Raw genomic sequence first — 26510 nt, 5'->3', positions numbered from 1 at the left:
ACACAGAGACAAAAAGTATTATTTTATATGTTGTTCTTTTCATCATTTTTTATTGGTACAGTTTTCGGGGAAGCCTGGCTTCCATTGGCAACCATTAATACTCGCCACTGGTTAAACAGAGGCCTGAACCTCCGGAGGATGTAGATGCTGCTGAGATACTGAGTCTTCTCTGTCTCTATGGACACATGCAGCTTTATCTCCCAGGGTAGATCCTACATTTGACACATTGAACCGGCCTGGTGATAATTACAGATTGACATTCAATTCACACCCTTTTTAACCTTCTACCGATTCTAACACGTCATCAGGTAAATTAGGAAAATATTATTTGACTGCTATAAACGTCCATCAAAAAATAATGACATGGAAAATACAGAACCTAAGTTCTACACCCAATAAATCAAGAGCTAGGAATGCAAGGCAAGTTAAGGATCAACAGGTTCCAACGGGAGTCGAGCACCACCTTACAGACAGGGGATAGATAGAGTGCTCCCGGTAGTAGTAGAGTACATTTTACATTTTAGTCATTTAGCAGACGCTCTTATCCAGAGCGACTTACAGTAGTGAATGCATACATTCATACATTTCTTTTAATTTCATACATTTTTTTTTCTGTGCTGGCCCCCCGTGGGAGTACTTCCTGATCTAATGGGGAGTCTCTGCTCAATAGCGGCACACCATCACAGAGAATTACAACACTCATGTGGAATTTGCCCATAAGAGGAGAAAGGGGTGCAACAAAATCAGTGATAAGTGAGAGAGAGAAGTGAGGGTTGGGGGGTGATCAAGCGTGTAAATATGGGAGGGAGTAAGGCTGTATAGAGATATAGAGAACAAAGGAGAAGCTAGGATGGATAGAATAAGAGAGAGGTGGAAAAGGGAGAGAGGTTGAATAGGGAGAGAGAGGTGGAACAGAGAGAGGTGGAACAGAGAGAGGTAGACTAGAGAGAGGTAGACTAGAGAGAGGTGGAATAGGGAGAGAGGTGGAATAGGAAGAGAGGTGGAATAGGATGAGAGGTGGAATAGAGAGAGAGGTGGAATAGGGAGAGATGTGGGAAAGAGAGAAAGGTGGAATAGAGAGAGAGAGAGGTGGAATAGAGAGAGAGAGCTTGAATAGGGAGATATGTGGAATAGAGAGAAAGGTGGAATAGAGAGGTGGAATAGAGAGAGAGAGAGAGAGGTGGAATAGGGAGAGAGAGGTGGAAAAGAGAAAGAAAGGTGGAATAGGGAGAGATGTGAGACCAGGCCAGGACAGGCAGGTCTTCCCTCACTGTTTACGCTCCATGACTGAGGTGGAATCTATTCACTCACACGACTCGGTTGTAACTCAGTATCAGTCAAGGCCAAATGCAATTGGAGGGAGAGTGAGAGAGTGGAAAATCAAACATACCTGAGTCATTATCCTATTACCACAAGCTAACAGGTATGCTAATATAACAACATAGTCACTCAAACACACAACAACCCAGGCGCATCAATCTCATCCAACCATAATTGCTGTCTCTCCTCACAGTTGCTATAAAGGTACTTAAGCGGTGGCTGTGGCTATCCCTGGACAGACGTTGTTCCTGGCCTTTGTGAAACTTCCTCTCGGATCCTGTAATGGAAGCATGGCTAATATGACATTGTCTGGAAGACAATAATGATTTACGGAGTGTTGAAAAGCCAGGCTTCATGACAGCTAAGATTAAAATGATTAACTTTCTGGCGACTAGAACTAGATGCAGCATATGATAAGATCTGTAATGAAGCAAGCCAATGGTTCAAGGTACGCTTCATAAATCACTGATAAGTAGCTCCAGGAGCCGTTTTGTATAGTATGTTTACAAATGCATTGTGAAATTAGTAATTAGTGTGAATGTGGTCAGTGAGCCATCACTCACAACCTCCTGGCGGCAGACACCCTCCTCCCAATGGCAGACACCCTCCTCCCAGTGGCAGACACCCTCCTCCCAGAGGCAGACACCCTCCTCCCGGTAGCAGACACCCTCCTCCCGGTAGCAGACACCCTCCTCCCAGTGGCAGACACCCTCCTCCCAGTGGCAGACACCCTCCTCCCAGTGGCAGACACCCTCCTCCCAGTGTCAGACACCCTCCTCCTAGTGTCAGGCACACCGCTGTTATGCCCAGAAGGGGTCAGGGCCAGATGAGCTCAGGCCAGAAGGGGTCAGGGCCAGAAGGGGTCAGGCCAGAAGGGGTCAGGGCCAGAAGGGGTCAGGGTCAGATGAGGTCAGGCCAGAAGGGGTCAGGGTCAGATGAGCTCAGGCCAGAAGGGGTCAGGGCCAGAAGCGGTCAGGATCAGAAGGGGTCAGGGCCAGAAGGGGTCAGGGCCAGAAGAGGTCAGGATCAGAAGTGGTCAGGGTCAGATGGGGTCAGGGTCAGAAGGGGTCAGGGTCAGAAGGGGTCAGAGCCAGAAGAGGTCAGGGCCAGAAGAGGTCAGGATCAGAAGTGGTCAGAGTCAGAAGGGGTCAGGGACAGAAGGGGTCACGGTCAACGCTTCAAAGAAACACACTTCACCATTCCCTGAGCTACAACCTAAACATACAGAGAACAGATTGGTGGCTAGACAGCAAAATTATGACCCACGCTGCTTGCTTCAAACTGGCTGTCAGAATAAGAAAATATAATTTATTTTGTCTCTCCTTTCTTTCTTGAAAGTATTCTCTTTATCCACTATTTAAGTGTGTGCGCCAGAGAGCTCAATCAGCAAAGGAAATGGTTCTAACCTCCTGTTTTCTGTATTTGTTCAAGGCTGTTACCTGTGTCTTTTCTCCTGTCTGAGCTGAGGCAGAGAGCAATGACATCACCAGTTCTAAGTGTTCCCAATGTCTTATAATGTTCTCAGTGACGGGCCAGACAACGGAACCACAGAACAACGGAATCAAAGAATCAAAGCTACCCCCTGAAGCCCGTTCAACCAGGACATTTTTAAGATGATGTCATATGGATAAGCTCAATGGCAGACTCCATTTTTCAACTTACACTTGAAAGGAAAAGCACCATGGAGATTATGTAGAGAGGAGCATGATCAGGCTTTTTTATTTGTCCAGTTCCACAAAACCCACATGCTACTCTTTAAGGAGAATAATTTTACATGAGGCGTACATGTGACCATCTGTCATAAAACAAAGTAAATCCAGCATGTATAAATTGATTTTCACTTGCATCAATTTTACAGTGAAGAAATCTGAAACTCTAAGAGTTGTCATAAAAAGTAGAATTTACTGTAGGCTGGGTTTGAGGCAAACTAACCTATACACTGTAGTATTCCAATAATGATTTGTGAGTACTGGAGTGGCAAGGAGTAAATGGCTAAATGAAGGCCACATTTACAGTGACTTCAGGCCTAATACAAAACATCATACAGTAATTACACCCATCTCTATCCACAAGGAGCCACATAGCCGTTTGTCACATGAATGAAAAGATAGAGTGCTCACATTTTAATTTGTTTTGCACATAATGTGCTGCATGTTTGTCCGTCTAGAACTGCTGCTGTTTCAAAACCTGCATTCATGATGATCAAAAGTCTCTTCCCACCTCTCTCTGCTGTGCAGATTGACAGCACATCTATCTGAGGTGCCTGCTGACAGAGAGCTCTTCTAAAGCTCCATCCCCTGACTGCTGGTCCCTCGTCTGCTGTCCGACTGGGATAATTGGGCTTGCTGTGCTCCATCCCTGACACCCCTAGTGCCTGAAAGCTCCAGCAATACGTGAACGGATTACAAAATGGTGACTCGCCAACGTTGTGCCCTACTACCTCGTTTGGTCCTCATCCTCATGAAGTCCCTCTCACATTCATTTAATATTCAATCAACTGTGACACTACGGCATTGGCTGTCGGTCAGTAATGATGACATCTGTGACAGAGGGGGGTTTGTGACAGAGCGGATATAAAGATCAATGGCAATCAGACCATTAAATACAAAGGAAACCCTGAGAAGTCTCTTTTCAAAGATGCCGATAGTACAGAAAATCCATGGATTCTGACTGGGTTTAACAGAGCGATATCTGCATAATACACATTTTTTTAGGCAAACAACAGGCCGTTTAAACATCTATGTGTAATGTTGTCAAATTGCAAACATTAACAACCTCTAATTGCACGGCTCCAGTTATCTATTTCCTTGGTATTATAATTTAAATCTGTAAATAAAACAAGAGCTGGCCTTTACTCCATGCATAAACTAAGGGGCCACATAATCTAAAGCCCCCTTGGAAGAGTCATACATGCAATGCTATTAGAATTTTTTCTCGGTATAAGATATCCCAAGATGCACATTCAACAGCAATGTCCTTTTAATAGACACAGTAGTCTATATCTATTAGTATGCACACCTTGTCGTCTTATAGCCAGACAACATTTGTGCTTTAGCTTACAGTGTGGAAGCTTGCTGTATTCCCACTGTCCAGCTATAACACCATTAATACACAGATCTTCCAGACGGTAACACTTCCCTTCTAGGTGTTTCTTTAATTAACCTTAAGTTCAGAGTCCAAGTCATACAGCATACCTAATTCAAGGAAATGTATGAATTCTACTTACAATAGATATCTTCCAGATACATTCTCCATCTATATGCAAATAAAGATAATGTATTAGAAGAGTACATGTGCAGCATTGACAATATTCATCAGTGCCACTGGCTATATAACAAATTACTCTGAAGGGAAATATGTACAGATTGCTTAATGGGGGAATCTGCAGGGATGAACAACCTGGGTGAATCAAAGAACCTGACTTTGAGAAGAACACAAACCTCCCTTAATAGAGAAATAACACCAGGACACCTCAGTATAATCCTTGTAATGTCCATGATGTATGTGCTATCAGTGGCACTTTGGTGAGCGGATGAGCATGAACATTACAGTTCAGTTAAACTAAGGATACATGCAGAGACATGCTCCACGGTGGTGTGTATCCATCATTTGATGGAGGAGAACACTAATAAAGTACTGCACTCTTAGAAAATAAGGTGCTATCTAGAACCTAAAAGGGTTCTTCGGCCATCCCCATATGAAGACCTTTTGAAGAACCCTTTTGTGTTCCCTTTCCCCAGAGGGTCTGACCTGGAACTAAAAAGGGTTATTCTATGGGGACAGCTGAATAACCCTTTTGGAACCCTTTTTTCTTATGTTGTTTACTGAATACAGTACTCTGACAGCCCATGGACTCAAAATCACAACATATTCGTTTTTTTTTAATGTAGGCCTACAGATGTTACACTGATGGTGTCGATACCCGAGGGGAAACGGAACTGTTTCATGTATGTCTCCCTCTGTACTGCTGCAAAGAGCTATACTTGACACAGCACAGATCTCACTATTACAACCAGAGAAAAACCAGACCGATAAGAACAATGCTGTAACACCGTCTCACATCTAATTAAAATAGAAGTGTCAGCTCCCCAAAACAATATTTATAGACTAGTTTGTTGTGTAAGGAAAAGTTGAGTGCTTTGATTCAACAGACTGTGAATGTTGAACAGCACTCGATACATGCGAGACAGTGAGTGAGACCATGCTTGGAATAGCAGAGGTCAGACAAGCAGACAAAGTAAAATGTTGGGCCCAACCGACCGACACTCAAGCATGAGCAGAAAACAAACAGTCATGTAGCCTTCCCCTTTTCACAAAGCAGAGCATGGAGAGGGGGGTTCTCTGGTACAGAGGCGATGAGAGAGCCATGGCAGGCCAGAGGACAGTGATTTATGACCAGCCTATGGTGGGGCAATGCTGGGATCACTCTGCAGCTCTCAGACTCCTGACAATGCCTACCATGGTGGGTTACCAATGATGGAATATCTGTTGACCCAGCATGGCATCAGAGCTGCAATTGGAAGTATGAAATTAATTACTGAACCATAGCACATTTATGACACCAAAAACAAAAGTTGGATAGCAAGTAATGTGATTTCAAGCTGGGTTTTTCTCCAAAAGACACTCTACATGCTCTTTAACCTGCCATGGTTGGTGGCGTTTGGTTTGTTTGTGGTAATGCTATGCACTCGCCTTATTTCCCTGCCAAGACAGGCTTTCTACTGAGTTGTGCTGCTTCCCTGCCATGTGTCTGTCTCCAGACTTAAAGACTCCCCTCACTGAGAATGCCTCTGTTTAGAAACTACATTAACCACTCCTCGTTGAAGGCTTGAAAATAAAGGAGCAGGTTGGATGGGAGACAGCAAAGTTTGAGTCACAGGTAACCTGCTGATGGGAACTAAAATCACAAAACACAAATCAATGGGTCCGTTTTCCCTTGAGTGGAGTCTTGTAAATGTACAGAGTAAGACACAGCAACGTAAGGCTGTTCTGTTCTACATTGACTGAAGGCCGGGGTAAAGAATCCATGGACACAGCAACTTCAGATATGACTCAAGGGTTAATTACAGCAAGCTACACAATTTCAGGGGACAAATAAAATAAAAAGGAGACATATGAGCAGAGAGGTGGCACCTGGCTTGGAACCATTGACATTAACATCTGTTATTTAGTCCCAGAGCAATAGCATCCGGTATCACAAGGTAATCCAATTACAGTATCCAATCCGGGTATCCTGGAAGGATATTGACCTCATCCCGTCAGTAGAGGTTACCTGGTTATTTTTTTAAATGCCTTCCTCACCATCTTAAATAAGCATGCCCCTTTCAAGAAATTTAGAACCAGGAACAGATATAGCCCTTGGTTCTCTTCAGACCTGACTGCCCTTAACCAACACAAAAACATCCTGTGGCGTTCTGCATTAGCATCGAACAGCCCCCGTGATATGCAACTTTTCAGGGAAGTTAGAAACCAATATACACAGGCAGTTAGAAAAGCCAAGGCTAGCTTTTTCAAGCAGAAATTTGCTTCCTGCAAAACAAACTCAAAAAAGTTCTGGGACACTGTAAAGTCCATGGAGAATAAGAACACCTCCTCCCAGCTGCCCACTGCACTGAGGATAGGAAACTCTGTCACCTCCGATAAATCCACTATAATTGAGAATTTCAATAAGCATTTTTCTACGGCTGGCCATGCTTTCCACCTGGCTACTCCTACCGCGGTCAAGAGCACTGTACCCCCCACAGCAACTCGCCCAAGCCTTCCCCATTTCTCCTTCTCCCAAATCCAGTCAGCTGATGTTCTGAAAGAGCTGCAAAATCTGGACCCCTACAAATCAGCCGGGCTAGACAATCTGGACCCTTTCTTTCTAAAATGATCTGCCGAAATTGTTGCAACCCCTATTACTAGCCTGTTCAACCTCTCTTTCGTGTCGTCTGAGATTCCAAAAGATTGGAAAGCAGCTGCTGTCATCCTCCTCTTCAAAGGAGGGGACACTCTTGACCCAAACTGCTACAGACCTATATCTATCCTACCCTGCCTTTCTAAGGTCTTCGAAAGCCAAGTCAACAAATTACCGACCATTTTGAATCCCACCGCACCTTCTCCGTTATGCAATCTGGTTTCAGAGCTGCTCATGGGTGCACCTCAGCTATGCTCAAGGTCCTAAACGATATCGTAACCGCCATCGATAAGAAATAATACTGTGCTGCCATATTCATTAACCTGGCCAAGGTTTTTGACTCTGTCAATCACCACATCCTCATCGGCAGACTCAATAGCCTTGGTTTCTCAAATGATTGCCTCGCCTGGTTCACCAACTACTTCTCTGATAGAGTTCAATGTGTCAAATCAGAAGGCCTGTTGTCCAGGCCTCTGGTAGTCTCTATGCGGGTGCCACAGGGTTCAATTCTTGGGACAACTCTTTTCTCTGTTTACATCAATGATGTCGCTCTTGCTGCTGGTGAGTCTCTGATCCACCTCTACGCAGACGACACCATTCTGTATACTTCTGGCCCTTCTTTGGACACTGTTAACAACCCTCCAGACAAGCTTCAATGCCTACAACTCTCCTTCCGTAGCCTCCAACTGCTCTTATATACAAGTAAAACTAAATGCATGCTCGTCAACCGATCGCTGCCCACACCTGCCCGCCCGTCCAGCATCACTACTCTGGACGGTTCTTACTTAGAATATGTGGACAACTACAAATACCTAGGTGTCTGGTTAGACTGTAAGCTCTCCTTCGAGACTCACATCAAACATCTCCAATCTAAAGTTAAATCTAGAATTGGCTTCCTATATCGCAACAAAGCATCCTTCACTCATGCTGCCAAACATACCCTCGTAAAACTGACCATCCTACCGATCCTCGACTTCGGCGATGTCATTTACAAAATAGCCTCCAATACCCTACTCAATAAACTGGATGCAGTCTATCACAGTGCCATCCGTTTTGTCACCAAAGCCCCATATAGTACCCACCACTGCGACCTGTATGCTCTCGTTGGCTGGCCCTCGCTTCATACTCGTCGTCAAACCCACTGGCTCCAGGTCATCTACAAGACCCTGCTAGGTAAAGTCCCCCCTTATCTCAGCTCACTGGTCAACATAGCAGCACCCACCTGTAGCACGCGCTCCAGCAGGTATATCTCTCTGGTCACCCCCAAAGCCAATTCCTCCTTTGGCCGTCTCCCCTTCCAGTTCTCCGCTGCCAATGACTGGAACGAACTACAAAAATCTCTGAAAGTGGAAACACTTATCTCCCTCACTAGCTTTAAGCACCAGCTCTCAGAGCAGCTCACAGATCACTGCACCTGTACATAGACCATCTATAATTTAGCCCAAAGAACTACCACTTCCCCTATTGTATTTATTTATTTTGCTCCTTTGCACACCATTATTTCTATTTCTACTTTGCACTTTCTTCCACTACAAATCTACCATTCCAGTGTTTTACTTGCTATATTTTATTTACTTTGCCACCATGGCCTTTTTTGCCTTTACCTCCCTTATCTCACCTCATTTGCTCACATTGTATATAAACCTATTTTTCTACTGTATTATTGACTGTATGTTTGTTTTACTCCATGTGTAACTCTGTGTTGTTTTATGTGTCGAACTGCTTTGCTTTATCTTGGCCAGGTCGCAATTGTAAATGAGAACTTGTTCTCCAACTTACCTACCTGGTTAAATAAAGGTGAAATAAAAATAAATAAAAAACAGTCTCACAGCCGCTTTACCCACTGTGTTCTGGCCCAACCCATCTATTTATGGACCAATCAGATGGCCCCGAATGTGTTGGCATTCAGTGTAGAGTCGGGGGGGTACTCAGATCTAGACTTACTGCTGAGAAGAAACTAAGGTCTGTGTGCGTGGCGTAGCAAGGAGTCTGGGTAGCCATGGCAATGCCAATGGACAGACAAGTCAGTTTTATAACATCCTATTTCTCATCACTGTCAACAATACCCAAGACCAATGAGCAAAGACCATTGTGCAAATTCCATAAAAAAATAGATTTTTAAATAAATGAAAAAAATCATAAGCGTATTCCAGTTCATTGCATTATCTGAATGGGTAACGATGTAACATGGGAAGACAAATAAGTTCAGGTTCAGTGACTGTACATATCTCAAAAGAACACTGCTGCCACCCAATGGAGAGTTGCCGAACATTTGTCTGACAGATACAGTCCATTATTGCACACATTTCTAAACTAATATCACACATTTCACAGAAATAAACCACAGACTCAATTTCAAGTAGATTTCATATTTTACTTAAAAAAGGTGTGCACACAATACAGAGTATAAATCAAACAAGGAAAGGAATAAGTCCATGTAAAAAGGCTGTGTTAAAATAAATGACCGTGTGCAGCTGAAACCACCCGGTGGCATACAACAAGTATTCTACAACGCCAGATCTGGCTGCAATAACACTACACATCAGCCACACACACACATGGCAAAACAAAAAGCTACATCCCTTAAAAGGATTGATTAGGAGGTCAAAGACAGCTTGCTATTTGGGTTGAGTCTGTAGAGCAACTTAGCACCAACTCCACTGCTTCTTCTCCCTCTCTCCTGCCATCTTGCTCACATTAATTCAGTCTCTCAGATCATCTGGCTCTGTCAGCACGGGGGGGGGGGGGGGGGGGGTGAATGGCCCTCGAACAAGCATAGAGAACACTGCAGAAATGTGGAGGCCCTAACGGTCTCCCTACAGCTCCATTGTCTCAACAGCTACAGCTACAGACAGATTGCATTGCTGGTAGTACAGTGAGGTGGGCCCACAGATACAGTAAGAGGTGGGCTCAGTCCAAAAGATCCGCTAGGGTTTGGCAGGCACATTAATTCGACCAATGTTCCCCATACATACAAACACAGGGACACAGTCGGGATTGGGTGATGTGGGGTGTGTTCAGCAGAACAGAACGATGTGCAGCGTTTGATTCAAAAGAAACGGTGCTGTTATGAAGAGTGTTGAGTAATGTGTTACGGAGGGCAAATGTGTATGGTGCACTGCATTAGTTTAGTAATTTGAAAAGGTCACGCCAATATTGATCATGTCACACCCACCAACAGCAAACATAGCTCAAAGGCAGTTGAAGAACGGTATGCACCATTTGGGTAAATGTGTCATTCCGTACAAGCCTTCAGTGACTCACTCAATTTAGCGAAATGTTTAATAAACTGAAAAGGAGGAAAGGTCAGTCCAGTTCTTTGAAGCGTGCGAACATGGCCTTGCGCACCGCTTGTTTGTAGGTGGCATGATTCCAGACAACAGACTCCTTTTTCTTCCTCTGTGGAAGATAAGATAGGAAGCACAACGGGTTAAAATCACCACCAAGCTTTAAATAAAAAAAACGGGTTAAAATCACCAACTAGCTTTAATAGAACCTCGTTATGGTCGGACCTATTTTTTTCTTCCAATTTTCGCCTAAAATGTCATACCCAAATCTAACTGCCTGTAGCTCAGGACCTGAAGCAAGGATATGCATATTCTTGATACCATTTGAATGAAAACACTGAAGTTGGTGGAAATGTAAAATTAATGAAAGAGAATAACATTAGATCTGGTAAAAGATAATACAAAAGAAAAAACATGCATCCCCCATCAACTTTGAAATGCTAGAGAAAGGCCATTATATCACTTAGGAGTCTAGGCGCAATTTAGCAGTGTATGTGCAAAGTTTCAGACTGATCCAATGAACCATTGTATTACAGTTCAAAATGTTGTATCAAGTTTGCCCAAATGGTCAACTGATACATTTTCAAGTTCATAACTATAGAGAATATACAAAAATGATATGGTAATAAAAATGTTTAGTTTACACAATCCGAGGAATGTCATAAATGATGGATAATTAGCTTCCCTACAGAAAAGACACTAACCTTCACACATCTAGATGGGGGACACAGCAGGGGTTCAAACTGTAGAACCCAGCTCCTACATTTGAATATAAAAATGGATTTTATCAAACAAAACTACGCTACATTTTATCTCTGGGACCCTCAGGATGACAAATCAGAGCAAGATTACTGAATGTAAGTACATTATTTACCTTTAGAGGTATCAAACCAGTTGCCGTGATAAAAGTTTTGTTGTGCACTCTCCTCAAACAATAGCAATGGTATTTTTTCACTGTAATAGTTTAAATTGGACAGTGCAGTTAGATTAACAAGAATTTAAGCTTTCTGCCCATATAAGATATGTCTTTGTCCTGGGAAATTTTCCAGTTACTTACAACATCATGCTAATCACATTAGCGCACGTTAGCGCAACCATCCCGCGGGGTGGACACCGATCCCGTAGAGGTTAAATAAAAAAACGACTGGGGTTAAAATCACCACCAAGCTTTGAATGAAAAAAACTGGGGTTAAAATCACCACCAAGCTTTAAATTAAAAAAAAAAAACAACTGGGGTTAAAATCCCCAAGAAACCCAACTTGACAACAGACTGAAAAAGAAAGATGTTATAGTACCTCAACAGGCTCAGAACCTAACCCCGGCCTCTCGCTTCCTTTATGCATGTCCCTGGAGCCACCGACCCAGCTATTCTGGTGTTGATGTTTCCTTCTCTTCTGTTCAGGGGAGCCGTTGGACTCCCTGGCACTCAGCTGTGGAACAGATTACAGACATCAATACATCGCTCATATAACATTTCAACAACACTTCCTGAACATAGCTGAATCGGAGGTTAGAGAGAGATTAAGGCAACTAAAACTAAGCTTTTAAGACTATTGAACTGCTTTACAACTACTTATCAAATGTGTAAATCTAGCCGCCTCTGACCTCTTTCTCCTGGTTCTCCAAAGCCTCCAGCTCTTTCTTTGACCTCTTGATCTTCATGTGGATCTCCATGTTTTGCTTGTGGAGGTCTGAGAGCTGCTGGTGGCGCACCAGGCCGTCCTTATTGGGGAATTGTCTCCTACACAGCAGGCACGCCATCTTCTTCCAGTCTGTCAGCTTGTCTTCCTTCTCCTGAGACTGACTCCTAGAGGCCTGAGGATCCTCATGCTGCACCACCTCCTCCTCCTCATCACTGCCTGTTGCTGCGTAGTCTGACGCCAGCAGGCCCAGAGAGCCAATGGACTGCTGGGAAGGGTGGGGAGCAGGAAGTTCAGAAACAACGTCACCGGGGAGGGAGGAAGACATCCCACAGACATAATGAATTGGAATCAAATTCATCCCTTCTTTCCTCCTGCTAATACACAACAGAACATTGTAGGCTTTTGGCAGTGACCTCACCAATCAATCAATCTCACCTTTGAGCCCTTCCCCTCTTTCTTGGGAGGAGCCATAGGCTTCTTGAAGAGGTCGTCTCCACCCTGTTTGGGGAAACAGAGAAGAGGGACAGTGAAATAAACAGATTTAATTGCACACCATTGCATTAAAGTACATGCATGTCACAGAGGCTCCCGGTACACACCTTCCTCTCGAAGATGGTGAAGGCGGCGTCAGCTGCCTTGGAGGACTTCCTGTCGTCTAGCCCGCCACCGGAGGTCTTGAGTACAGGGGATGGAACACGGACGCTGTCCTTCTGACGGTTCTGGATCTTAGCCCAGCGCTCCATATCCTTCATGATCTGAGACAGACATGCGTGTTAACCATCTATAAGGTGGTGTATTGTTCCTATAGCTTCATTATACACTACTATATTGTGGGTTAACCTTGAAAGCGGCTAGGCTCCTGGGTTTCTCCTCCTTCTCTCCTGGTTTGTCTTTGTTGTCTTTCTTGTCCATGCGAGGTGCAGTGTCCTCCTCCTCTCTCCTCTCGGGGGAAGGGTTGGGGTTAGGGTTGGGGTTAGGGGCAGGAGTGGGGTTCAGGAGCTGGGGAGGGTCGAAGTGAGGGGTTGGCTCTGGTCTCTTCATGTCCAGCGGAGCGTCTGCTGCTGGATTAGCCAGAATGGCCTGTACGTCTGGCGCCAAGGCAACACCAGACTGGGCAATGGGGAGCTGGGTATCTGTAGAGTGTCCTCCGGGAACGGGGATGTATGTCTTGGACACACTGTCCCAGTACAGGTACTCCTGGGTCTGGGCATTGTAGAAATACTGCACACACATGCACACACACACGTTGGACATGAAGGACGTAGAGTAGCACAGACACACCAAGGTAATTTGAAGATAATGTATCACATATGAGCTACTGTGTAGAACTCTTACCCTAGAGGCAGGGTCATAGTACAGGGTAGTCTGGGGATCATAGTAGAACCCAGACGTGGCATCATACAGGTAGTTCGTCATGTCTGGAGTTTCAGTAGCTGGACAAATAAAAAAAACAGTTGTTACAAGAGTATGACAAGATGACAATGATCCATTTCCTGTCTATTCACATTCTTTCCACAGATTCACAAGAGCTTCTGAAGCTGCATATTCCCTAATGTCTGAGAGGGGCACTTGGCCTACTGTTTGGCCTTACCATAGCTGTAGCCATCAGTGCCATGATCTCCTGTTGCTGCCATCCCCCCTGCTGCTGCAGCAGAGGAGACCTGGGGGTCCAGAGTCTGGTGGTAGGGATCAACTGGTGGAGGTTCAGCATAGCCACCTCCCTAGGATGTGGAAGAGGGAAGCATTGGTTAGAAGGGCATTTCACACTCACTCAAGCATTTCCTCTGCTTAAACTGTCAATGTTTCTTTACTTTTGGATAAAGTGGTTTTATAATAGTCTGATGGTGTCGTACCGAAGTCATGCTGGAGTTCAAGTGCGAGACAGATGAATTGGAGAGAGGGTCTGAGCCCATCGGTCCACCCATATGATCGCCTAGGTAAAAATAATACAAATCATTTTCTTCCTGCTCATTTTCTACTCAACATGACCTGATGATTGAAGCATGTTGAGCTGAAAGACAGACAACCACAGCCCAACGCAATATTTGTTGTCTCTTCATGTACAGATCCTGGAGGGCATACATTGTCAGGTAGAATAGTGTTTGAATGGGGATACTGACTAATGAGAGAGGTCTCACCTTGCATGTTAGGTGGGGGGCCTACTGGTGGCTGGTTGTGAGGTTGGGATGAATAGTACTGCTGCTGCTGTGATTAGGGTACAAAACAACACATTCATTTTCTAACCAACACACTATCTCAACAAAACCAAAAATGATACCAAACACCTAACGTACCTCCGTCATACTGGCCTCAGGTGGGTACCCCAGGAGAGAAGTGTTGGATTTATCAAACTCTTTTCTGTAGCTAGCAGGAAAATAGAAACCATCAATGGTAAAAAAAATAACATCACCGTTCTTACACTGAAGAGCTTAGTTACATGATATAAGTGTCACTCACTTTTGGTTCTTCAGTGGCTTAGCAACCTCAGCGTAAACCCTGACCCCATCGATAGAGAGAGGCCTGGGCTTGGTGAGGAGCTCTACCAGACGGGTCACTTGCTAGGATAGAAGAAAGGCCACGTCATGACATCCACAGATGTAACATCCATTAAGCAGGGTACAACTCTGACATTCATACACATGGGAGTTCAATAAACCATGACAAAGTGGCCAACTGACATGTAATGGCAGCTATGTGATACCTCATGGGAGTCCATGTCTACGAAGCAGAAGCATTTGGCTCCCGGGGGTTTTCCTCTGACCAGACGAACGTTCCTCTCATCAAGGTAGGCGAAGGGGTCCAGGGATTTCAGAATGGTCTCCACTGTAGTGGTGGGCTTCACATTCTTTATGATCATGGCTGTGAGGAAACAGAGGAACAAGCACACTGATCTTGAGCTTTCCTTAGAAACAAACAAATGTTTTAAATAAACAATCACACCATCAACTCCTTACTAGGGTTCCCTACTCCCCAAAGATTCCATTTCTAAATTCCCCAACAATTCCCATTCTAAATTCCCTACTCCCCAACGATTCCCTTCTAAATTCCCTACTCCCCAACGATTCCCATTCTAAATTCCCTACTCCCCAACGATTCCCATTCTAAATTCCCTACTCCCCAACGATTCCCATTCTAAATTCCCTACTCCCCAACGATTCCCATTCTAAATTCCCTACTCCCCAACGACTCCCATTCTAAATTCCCTACTCCCCAACTATTCAAATTCTAAATTCCCAACTATTGCAATATTGCCCCAGCTCACTCACTCTTGCTCTCCTTAAAGATGGGGTCCATCTGATGTGGGCCAGGGCCTTGGCGAGGGGGGTTGCGGCTGGCCCAGGACTCTGCCTGCTGCTCAGCCTCCTGCTGTCTAAGTTGCTGGTCCACCTGCTGCTGCCAGGCCTCTGGGGTAAGGTCCGAGCTGCGCTGCCATGAGCCCTGTTGGGACAGGGGGTCAACTGGGGCCTTGGCTTGGGAGACATCCTGGCTGTGGTGCTCATTCTTGGCCTTGTTGACCAGGAGCTGGCCTGGGCTTGGCAGTAGGGGTTCCTGGGTCGGAGGGCCTGCCTTGTGCCCTGGTTCCTAAAGCAGCAAGAGAAGGCACATCAGTCATTTAGTGGTGGTTGTCTCAACAACCTATGGCTTAACATAAGGAGCACAGGCAAATCAAATCCAGCATGCATACAACTCTTAGGGTGAACATTACCAATAACAAAAATAACTATGCTACTAGCATGCTTAAAACAAGATCAAAGGTAAAGGGAATAAATCACTTCCATCTACAAAAGGCCCTAACTGTGATATCCAATACTTACTAGAGCTTCCTTGCCACTTCTGTCCGGCTGGACGTATCGCATTAGAGCTGTTTTAGTGCCAACCTTCAGGGATCCCTGAAAAACAGGAAGAGAGTGAGCTAGATTCAAACTGTGGAATCTGCTTCCTTGCCAACCAAGTGACTCACAATTCTAAATGTTCCAAGAGAATAACAGACTCCCATCATGCACTGTGGCAGGTTTAGTCCTCCTCAGTGGTGAGGGTAAAGGGGACGACCATTATGGTTCTGACAGAAATATGGAACTTAGATCGACCAATACCGTCCAAGGTATTTCCTCCATGCTATAGCATTACTGTTTGCCAGGAGGTGGAAATTCTAGCTTCTCATGTACAGTACTTTGGGGAGGAGATTATGAATTTCATATTAGTGGTCTTACTAGATGAAGCTAGAAAGCTATATTCTTTGACAGTATAGGGCTCAAATATGTACTTAAAATGTGTACTTAATCCAACATGAAATTCAATATACCATTGTGTCGGCAGTGCTCTGTAAATGTATATGACACTAATCTGCATAAAGGCATGACTGCATGATTTGACATGCAAGCTGTAGGTTGGTAGACTCAAAATCTCCAGTTTAACTAAAATGGTGAGTGGCAGTTATATCTACAATAACCCATACTGGCTGAGTTCGGTATCGTTAACAGGGTTAGGATTGTAAGACCCAGGAACCAAGACGAGTGTATTTTAAACTTTTTATGCAGTCGTTGATGGGTAAAGATACAGCTGACTACATGAAACAATTGCGAGGTAGCGCATGTTTCTAGAATCAATATCTTAGGTAACTAAATCATAACCATTGTATGGTAGACCCAAAACCATTGTAGCAACCAGCTACCCGATGGGGTAAATTAACATAGAAGACACATCAAAGGAATGTGTAACACCTGTCACTGGTTCTGCTTCTTTCCAGCCTTGAGCAGAGCCAGATATGGCTCTGGCCTTGATGATGGTCTGTTGCTTAAGATTGTAGTGCATCACGATTCCTTCAATATGGGAACCAGAATAGGCCAATATGGTTGGGAAAATATCAGTTATCTATACCCTAAATCTATACCCATGGCGTGCACCACTGACATTCACCTGTGCTATACCATGGCTAAAAACCAACCATTGAGAGCTGCTGATACTTTACATGGCTCTATACCAATGGGACCAATAGAAAGGTCTCACAACAAAGGAGAAAGTGAGCCAAGAAGTGTGGTCAAGAGAAAAGATTCCTCTGCTGTCAAGTGAATGGGCATCAAGAAGATGTATACTTGTATTTAGCAGGCAAGAGTGGATCTGATGTGGAGGATGCATTTAGAGATGGAGTCTATCCATTCAGCAATGCAAAGGAATAACGTTACTATGGTTGATGCACAGCTCTCTCTGTGTAGAGAAAGATGAATGAAATCGAGCATTGTCCACTTGTTGAGATCAAGGAATGAGTAAAACCCTCAAGACACAAACAGTCACAGAGTATTCTAGAATGTATGTGGTAAGTACCCCCAAGACACTGAGGTAAAGTTGGCCTTGTGGATAGCCAAAGGTGATGGCAAGATATTGCCAAGAAGGAATAAGTCAAAGGGTCACAGCAAACTGTAAACAGATCAACTTTCCAATATTGCCACCAAAGGACAGTTGAAAGGATAATGGCCACCTCCAAAATTATAAGAAACTTTGTGTACGTTTAAAGTCTGTGTAAAGTTGAAAGGGAAAAAAACAAACCTAGTATGGACTTGAACGCTAGCTCAGAAATGGCTGCCTTACTCGTGTAAGCACAACCCATCCCAAAGCAGCAGTCATTTTTTTTTTTGAATCTATTGAGGTTCAAGTTCCATAATTAACTTTATATTGGAATATGTAAATGATTCAAAGATAATATAATATCTAAACTGAGTAGTCTGTGATCTGGAAAAGACCTTAGGATCCTTAGTATATTATTCTGCAGGTAATACCCATAACACCAATAGCTACTATTCCCAGCCTGATAAAAACAATGTTAAAATGACGCAAAAAAACGAAAACATGAAGGATCTGACATTGTTATCTAAAAATGAACAGATATCACTGTAAAGAAAACTATCCAACTAAGACTTGGATGGACAGAGGACCAAGAATCCAGGAACAAGACCCATTATGATAATATGCCTATGGGCTTAGACATACAACGTACCTTATTTCTTATTCCATCAATCCAAACATTTACCTCATTTATTGTTTTGAGACTACGTGATTTTTTTTCTCAGAGATGGTTTTCTTTGTTTTCATTTCTAAATTCATTCCGATTTAAGAGGATTACATTACGGCAAACAAATCTGGAGAATGTTGTTCGAAGTGGTTTCTCTTTTTCTTTCCTTTTCAATGCCAAGTGCATCACCAGAAGCACGCCTCCTCTTTGACCTCATTATTAAGCTATTGTTGTGCGAAGTCCCCTTGAACCTACGCCAACGATGTCAATTCACACACCCACAGGTAGGGAGTAACTCCCATAAATTATCCCAAACAATAACCAACCCTGCTCCCACCTCTCCCCCTTCTAAAATGCCCGCCCCCAGCCCAAGCCTTCTTCCTGCCCGAAGGCACAGCCGATGTAGAGAGATGAGGATGGGCCACCTGGTTGGATTCCATGAAGTGGACTGCATCCTCGAGGTTTAAAAACTCCACATAGGCCGTATCGTAGCTGTAACCTGGGGACAGCATTTGAAATACAGATGGATTTGCGTTAGTCAATGCCAGTAAGGACAGCAGTTCACGAAAGGAGATCACATTCAGCATTTGTGGTGATGGTGTAGCATTTCGATGAATACATTGGGGGAAATCGAACATTGTCCTAATTCTTCATTTTTTGACATGTATGCCAATCTCTCCATACCTTTGCAGCACAATATGGATTCTAGTCATTTATCTTTAATATTTGAGTTGGCAATGTTGTCCTTAATTAAAAGCCACTACCAACATCTTTTCCAGATCCAACTATGGATTGAATGTCGTCTGTTAACATACTCCCAAGTACACCAACTACAGCTTACTTAAAATGTCCCTCTTAAAGTAAATTCCTGCAAGCATAGCATAACCTAAGTGCTACTAAGGCATATGTGTACTGTGTATGATTTAAGTGCTACTAAGGCATAGGCCTACTTTGTATGAAAGAAAGTATGGATTGTCTTGCTACATTTTAAACCTGCCATAATACTTTGTCACTCAGAAACTTGGTATTGTAGCTTCTCAGGGATCCAAAACGTAACGTAGATGGCTGATACAGTCCTACAATCAAATCATTGAGAAAACTTTCGTCTAAGCTGAATGACGAGAAAAGCAACACCAAGAACCTGAAGTACTTGCATAGTCTGTAATATAAATTTGCTGCCTATATTATATCGTAATCAATTTGTTTTTTGTTTCAATAAAATAGAAAATGGTGTATAAGGAAACAAATAAGGTGTGAACAACATAAGAGATTGCGTGTCATAAGAACTTTAGTGACTGATAGTCACTGTCAAAGACTGCTGCAATAAGGATGTTTGGACAGTGTTCCTACATTGTCAGGAATGAAAAACACTAATGGCTAAATACTTAGAAAACGTGGCTGTTGAACTGATGAGCGATTGCATCAAGACCGAGAACATCGGAGGCAACAAAGACACTTTGAAAAGAATATGAGCGTATGATTCGAATAGCGAAATAGCGAAACAATTCGTAGGAGATTCGAGATATCGTTCGAGTTGAGCATGTCCACACGGGGACTTCTGTCTCACCTGGCACAACATTCTTGATTTTCATGCCCTGCATTGGGACACCATCACGAACTGCAAAGGCACCAAGGATCTAAAAGAGAATTAAATATTGTTAGGCTCTAACCTTAACAAACACACACACACACACACACACACACACACACACACCTATACGTATATAACTAAACTTCTATCACCGAACTGCATGATTTTGTGCAAGCAGAAAAGTATCAAGTCAAAAGCTAAATGTCTGTGTTTTGATTCCTACCTGCTCCATTGTGGCTGTCTTAGGAATCCCAGTGATGCAAATTGTATGAGTAACCTTGTCCTTCACAGATGCACTCCGGTAATCCTGATCCTTTAGTTGACAGTTCAAATTTAAATAACAGGTTAAAGCAATTGAAATTCACATAAATGACAAAATGGACAACCAACAGATGCACAAGAACATTTGTATAGAATTTGTATTTAGATGCATAAAAAACAATTACATTTTCTATGGGTTTAGTCTAAATATTTGCTTTACTAACCTGGGAACCAGAGTCACTGAATTTTGGAGGCGGGACTGCTTTAGATTCTTTTAGAACTTTGTCAGGTCCTGGCAGCTCCTCGTGTTTGTAGTCAAAGACTATCCCTGGACCTGTTCTGTAATCAATGTCCCTGTAGTCCTGGTCTTTGCCTTGGAAGTCTGGCCCTGGAACCAGCTTAACCCTCTCTGGGCCTTGTTCAAGCAATGCATCCTTCGGCCCTTTGAAACGACTTTTATCTTTTGGCCCATGGCCCAGTGGAGTTGGTGGAGCCTTCTCTGGGATGTATGGGGGTCTGTCCTTCTCCAAGAGGTATGGGGGCCTGTCAACTCGATTTGGTGCATTTTGATTCTGCTTGGGATCCCCATGTTCGGGCCAGCGCTTGCCGTCATTCTCTCTGTTCGGCATGTTTGGCAGGAGCCCAGGACCCATGGGTGGAAAGGGAGGGTCCTGAAGACTTCTACGGCCAAAAGGTGGCAGATCCATCCCAGGGATATCTGTGGGTGGCTTTTTATCCCAGTTCTGGGAACCTGGAGCTTCTCTGTTGGGGCGAGGGAAGCCAAAAGGAGGCCCATCTTTTTTCCCAGGGAATTCTGTAGATGACATGTTTCTTTCTTTAAAGTTTTCCGGCTCTCCAAGAAGACTGCCTTCTCTGGACACTGGAGGGAATCGCTGTCCCTGCATCTCTTTGGAGAAAGGAGGAAGACCTCTGGTCATGGGAGATGGAAGAGAGTCCTTCTCCTTCTTACGGTTCTTCCACTCCTCTGCAAGCGACACCTCTTCCATTTCTGGGAATTCTCTGTCTCTAAGGGTGCCTTCTGGATCTGTACCCATAAACTTGGGTCTGTTTGGGCCACCAAGATCTGGAGGGCCGCCAGGCCTTCCCCTGACATCCATTGGAGCACCATCATTGTCGGCAAATCTTACGGGAGATCTATCCCTATCTCTGAATTCAGCTGGAGGTCCAACGCGGTTTCTGAAGTCCGTATCAGACTCAAATCTTTTCCTTGGATTCAATGGGGGAGCACCCCTCCTGTCAAAGTCCATCATTCCCCGGTCTCGATCTCGTGGAGGCATGTCCATATTAAACCCATCAATGTCATCCATGCCCATCGGGGGCCTGTCTATGGGTGGCCTGTCCCTATCACGCATGTCTCTGAACACCTCATTTCTACCCATAGGCTCCATGGGAAATCCTCCTCGCCTTCCATCCATGTCTGGATTGTTGAAGCCTGGCATATCCTTGCGGAACATATCCCTGTCTCTCATGTCCATAAATCTGTCATTTGGCTCTCGTAGATCTCGTGGAGGCATGCCTCTCACTCCCATGCCTCTCCCCCTCACATCTCTCCCTCCCATTCCTCTCCCTCCCATGCCTGGCCCAGGCCCCATGAAACCACCACCAGCAGCTGCATTAAGCAGCTTGTCCCTGATTGACATTTCATACTGCCTTCTGAGACTGAAGTCTGGTTCTTCTCCAGGTCTCCCCAGAAAATCCCTAGGTGGTTCTCCTCTCCCTCGTATGTCATGTGGTTCCATGTCACGGTCCCTCATATCAGACTGGCCCCTCATATCAGGTGGACAGTCCATCCTCCTCATGTCCATAGGAGGCCCCCGATCCTGTGGTCCCCTGGGACCCATGTTCATTCCGTCTCTACCCCTGAAATCAGGCATAGGGCCATCTCGGCCCCCAAACATTTCTCCACGATTGTCCCCACTGGAACAAAAAAGTGAGAATTCATACTTTGGGCTCTAAACATTTACAAACATTTTAAAATTAAGTAGCTCTCAAATCAAGTAACCACCATAAGAATGTAAAAACATTAACTTTCTCTTGCAAGATAGTTTTCTATTTGCATACTGCCATTGCCACCATCTGCTTACCGAAAGGGTGGGCCCCCTTGTGGTCCTCTCCTGGGTCCGTCCCACATCATTTTCAAATAACCAACTTATCTGACAGAGCAAAAATGTAACGTTAAATTCTAGACAGTAGTTTAACTCTAATGCATTTTTTCCTTCACAGTATAAATACCCCTTCTATAGGGAGATTGATAAGCATCTGGGAAAATTAAAGTAAACAAAAACAGTGTAGCTACTACAAAGGGAGATGGTATTGATACCATAGTCTGCATCAACCACCATCTTTATTTAGCCTCGTATGTTGTGCCAATGAATGGAGTCGTTAGCAGGCTAGATATGTGACATGGGTATTAAGCTAGGGCTAATATTTGTGTTACTAACGTTAGCTAGCTAAATTGAGTAAGATAGTAGCTAGCTCCATTCAGTCAATATTTACTACACCATTTGTTGATCAGTTGAAACTAGCTAGCTTACTGTCTGGCTAGCTAGCTATCAAGTATGTTGATGGCTAGCTAGCTATCAAGTATGTTGATGAAAAACAAGCAAAGTAGACGATGGCGTGCATTGCCAGTTAATGACGACGTTCCATCTAGCTAACTAACGTTATCCGTGCTGGCAACCATGTCTAGCTAGCTACAGTAACGCCAACGTTTAACTGCCTCCATCGGCTTTGTATTCCAAGCCACGAGCAAGCAAATATACTGGCAGGTACCCATCTGTTTTCAAAGATTACACGATATAATGTTTTTATTTTACGCCAGATGTTGATATGTGCGTTACATAATCATATTTCATCCATTTCTACGTATTTTTCATAGGGGAGACTCACCTTGATTTTTCTTCTGAGAAACAATCGGGGAATAAATGGAGACCGGAAATTTTAAGGAACCAATATTTCCGGGGAGGGTAACTTTTAAGTGGGAATTGTAGTCCTCTGACAGTGTGGGAACTACAGTATCCACTAACTTCTGGTATTAGCTAGCCACTTGTTGTTAGCCTTCTGAGATTGAACTTCAGTTCATGGAAATAAATAGCTAGCCAGCCACTAAACCCTGTTTCCCAAAGCTAACGTCATAAACAGCCAGCTAGCTTCCTGAGGCTCGACTGGACCGGGTTAAGTGTTATGAAGCTAGCCATAATAACGATTAGGCACAATATTGGATTTTACTGTTTGCCTTCAAAATAAAAGTACGTATTTGAAAGTGATGCAGAAGGTTACAGTTTTTGCCTGCCATATGAGTTCTGTTATACTCACAGACATCATTCAAACAGTTTTAGAAACTTCAGAGTGTTTTCTAATGCAAATCAATTTATAACATTTTTGACATGCATTTTTCTGGATATTTTTCTTGTTATTCTGTCTCTCACTGTTCAAATAAACCTACCATTCAAATTATAGACTGATCCTTTCTTTGTCAGTGGGCAAACGTACAAAATCAGCAGGGGATCAAATACTTTCCCCCCCACTGTATATATTTATTCCTGTATTTCTTTATCCCATATGGAAATGAGGGGGTGTCAAACGTCCATGGCTGGTATCTAACACACCATTGGTTGATCAATATCATGCCTTGACTGCATGACACCAAAGCAATTCTGAAGTCTAATACATCCACAGCGCGATTTCAGCTAATTTGTATTCATTGGTAAATTAAATCATCATTGACTTCTGTTGATTGACTACAAATTGTCGAATCATGCCATATTTGGACTAGATAATGCTTAACAAGTTTGGAATGTTGTTATATAAATTGAACAAAACACAATTATTTAATTTTACCAAAAAATAACAATCCATTGAAATCGCACTGTGAATGTATTGAATGCATTGTACGGCCTCGGCTATGGCCCATGAAATGTTCACAACTGTGAAGAGTTTACACAAATATTGGCATCATAGCTCGAATTGCAGGACTTTAACTGTGTGGAAATCAACTCATTATTCAGCCTATTGTGTACAATTACCATTCATATCCCAATGCACAGCCTTACCTATGGATCTTGGGTCCATGAAATGGGGTATCAATGCAGAACCCAACTGTGAAGAGTTTAGAGAAATATTAGCATCATAGCTCATATCGCAGGACTTTCACACCACTGTGAAATGAGTAACATTTTCTAACCTTTATTTAACTAGGAAAGTCAGTTAAGAACAAATTCTTATTTACAATGACACCCTACCCCGGGCAAACACTAACAACACTGGGCCAATTGTGCACTGCCCTATGGGACTCCCAATCACAGCCAGTTGTGATATAGCCTGGAATCAAACAAGGGTCTGTAGTGACACCTCTAGCACTGAGATGCAGTGCCTTAGACCGCTGCGCCACTCGTTCACATTGCAATGTACATCCCTACATATGGATCTTGGGTCCATGAAATTGGGTATCAGCCTACTCAGTGACACCAGAGAACACAACTGTGAAGCAGTTGTAGCACATATTGTAGGACCTTGGCTGTGGGAAATCCCCTCACCAGTCTGTCTATTGTGTGTATTAGACATTCATATTGCAATGTGCAATGCCTTACCCCGTTTAATGGACCCAAGATCCATAGATATCAGCCTACTCAGTGACACCCACAGAATACAACTGTGAAGAGCTTACACAAATATTAAGGTCATAACTCTTATTGCAGGACTTTGACACCACTGTGAAATGACACTACTGTGAAATTAGCAACATTTGCTCACCAGTCAATGGGCTGAATATTGAGGTGATTTCCCACAGTCAAAGTCCTACAATAAGAGCTACGACGCTAATATGTGTGTAAACTCTTCAAAGGTGTGTTCTGTGGGTGTCACTGAATAGGCTGATATACCATTTCATTGAGCCACAGTCCATAGGTAAGGCTGTACGGTGAAATATATGTATGCCCCCAATGCAGTTATAGAGTCAAATACATCCACAGTGCGATTTCAACTGATTTGTCCTTTGTCAAATTAACTTATTATTGTCTTTTGTTGAATTTATATAACAACATTCCTAACCCTTTTCCTACCCTTAACCTAAGTCTCCTAACCTGCCACAATAATTAACCTAACCTGCAGCATAAATTCTCCTAACCTGCTATGAAAATGTCAGTTCCGGTTGTAGCTGTACTCCCTCTATTCAGAACCAAGAAGCAGTCCTCCATTTGTAGTGTGACAGTAACATTTGAACTTTCTAAAAATGTTTTTAGATATTTTTTATACTTAAATTAGTATTTTTAGTTCACATAATATAATGTAAAAGTATGTATTAATGTGTCTGCAATAGAATAAATGAGGCAAAAACATTAATAAATTATTTTCTACAGCTTCCAAAATATTTTTTTACAATGGAATACCAACATGGATGTGCTGTGTTTCTTCATAGAGAATGATAGATGCCTCTAGTGGCCAAAGGGCCATTTCAACATGGGCAGAGCCATTGATGGTTTCCACCATTTTAATGTACTCAACTGGGTGGAACTTCCTACTTCATTGGCCGAACCCTCCTGGTGACCCTGCTGTCCAACCGGGGTCTCAGGAGGGATCAGCTAATCGTGAAGAAGAACATTTATTTTTTCAAAATGGAGATAGCATGGACAGCGACATTGAGGCTGTTACAGACGCTATAATGGCACCATCTATCTCTATGGTTGGCTTCAAAACAGCGCCCCCATCATCATCTAGTGTATATATAAATTATTGGTCAAAACCATAAATATAAATGCTAGAATTGATAAATATATAAATGCGCTGGAAAACGGCTTAAATTAACTTTACTCAAAAAACGATGTGCTAGATAAACTCAAGAAATGTTAATTTTTCTTGGATAAACTCGCTCGGCAAAGGTGTTCGAACGACACAAGCTCTCGAGCGAGAGTAGCACAGGTAAGGAGGTTATTTGGCGCCATTTGACATTAGTTGCTGTTCCTTTCATACTTATCGGATGCTTGCAAGCAAGGATGGAATTTAAGGGTTTTGGGCACTTGCCAGTTGGGCTTTTGGAGACAGCAATTTCTACGAGGCCGGTAACATTCGGGTTGAAAATCTGTGCCATGTGATGTTTGAAAAGATACAATTTCACTGGCATGGCAGGCTGGTTTTGCACTTTTTTTTCTAATAGCCCAGTCAGAATAGTAGCCTTAGGCTAGCAGGCTATCTTCATTTCCATCCCTGCTCGCAAGTTTCTGAAACAATCTAGATAGCTAGCCAACCGAAACTATTTTACCCGGTGGAGAAAGGGGCACTTGGATGAAGTGGAGCAGGAGGCCAGAAAAAAATCTAATTCTACGAGTAAATGGAAACAGAAAAAAACTCATCGTTGTTACCAGCAACTTGACAATTTACAGCCAGGCTAACCCACCAGCCTTAGCATATCATGTTTTGTGACACACCTCAACCTGTAACCTTAGATAGCTAATGTGACAACCAAACACCATAGATGAATATGATT

General features: G+C 43.4%; 1 protein-coding gene across 4 annotated transcripts; it reads right to left on the bottom strand.

Moving 5' to 3' along the window:
• Window positions 1–9572: 9572 nt before the first annotated feature.
• Window positions 9573–23007, bottom strand: LOC115207459 (RNA-binding protein 5). Of its 4 annotated transcripts, none has more exons than XM_029774536.1 (21): window positions 22919–23007; window positions 22114–22182; window positions 20233–21946; window positions 19971–20060; window positions 19724–19793; window positions 18582–18655; window positions 15965–16039; window positions 15416–15731; window positions 14851–15008; window positions 14607–14707; window positions 14444–14513; window positions 14288–14354; window positions 14003–14082; window positions 13741–13870; window positions 13485–13582; window positions 12990–13370; window positions 12749–12904; window positions 12585–12647; window positions 12112–12414; window positions 11802–11936; window positions 9573–10618 (listed from the first exon to the last, which is right to left on the bottom strand). In XM_029774536.1, exons 2-21 carry the CDS (start codon window positions 22161–22163, stop codon window positions 10526–10528), a joined length of 4224 nt encoding a protein of 1407 aa, XP_029630396.1. In that variant the 5' UTR covers window positions 22164–22182; window positions 22919–23007; the 3' UTR covers window positions 9573–10525. The 4 variants fall into 4 exon arrangements, with proteins under 4 accessions (XP_029630396.1, XP_029630397.1, XP_029630398.1 ...); XM_029774537.1 differs by having other exon boundaries at window positions 12112–12411; XM_029774538.1 differs by having other exon boundaries at window positions 14444–14507.
• Window positions 23008–26510: the final 3503 nt, after the last annotated feature.

The sequence above is a fragment of the Salmo trutta genome, chromosome 14 (genome assembly GCF_901001165.1).
Source record: "Salmo trutta chromosome 14, fSalTru1.1, whole genome shotgun sequence".
In the NCBI taxonomy this organism is placed as follows: domain Eukaryota; kingdom Metazoa; phylum Chordata; class Actinopteri; order Salmoniformes; family Salmonidae; genus Salmo; species Salmo trutta.
The sequence above is the reverse complement of the archived record's forward strand: the minus strand, read 5'-3'. Positions and strand labels throughout refer to the sequence as shown.

Excerpts from the sequence above, each read along its gene's own strand:
- LOC115207459 (XM_029774536.1), bottom strand. The coding sequence starts at position 22,163 with ATGATGTGGGACGGACCCAGGAGAGGACCACAAGGGGGCCCACCCTTT. Across the intron at positions 16,040-18,581 it reads ACTTCATGGAATCCAACCAG|GGATCCCTGAAGGTTGGCAC; the intron begins GTGGCCCATCCT and ends CCTGTTTTTCAG. Across the intron at positions 12,415-12,584 it reads AAGAGGGGAAGGGCTCAAAG|CAGTCCATTGGCTCTCTGGG; the intron begins GTGAGATTGATT and ends CACCCTTCCCAG.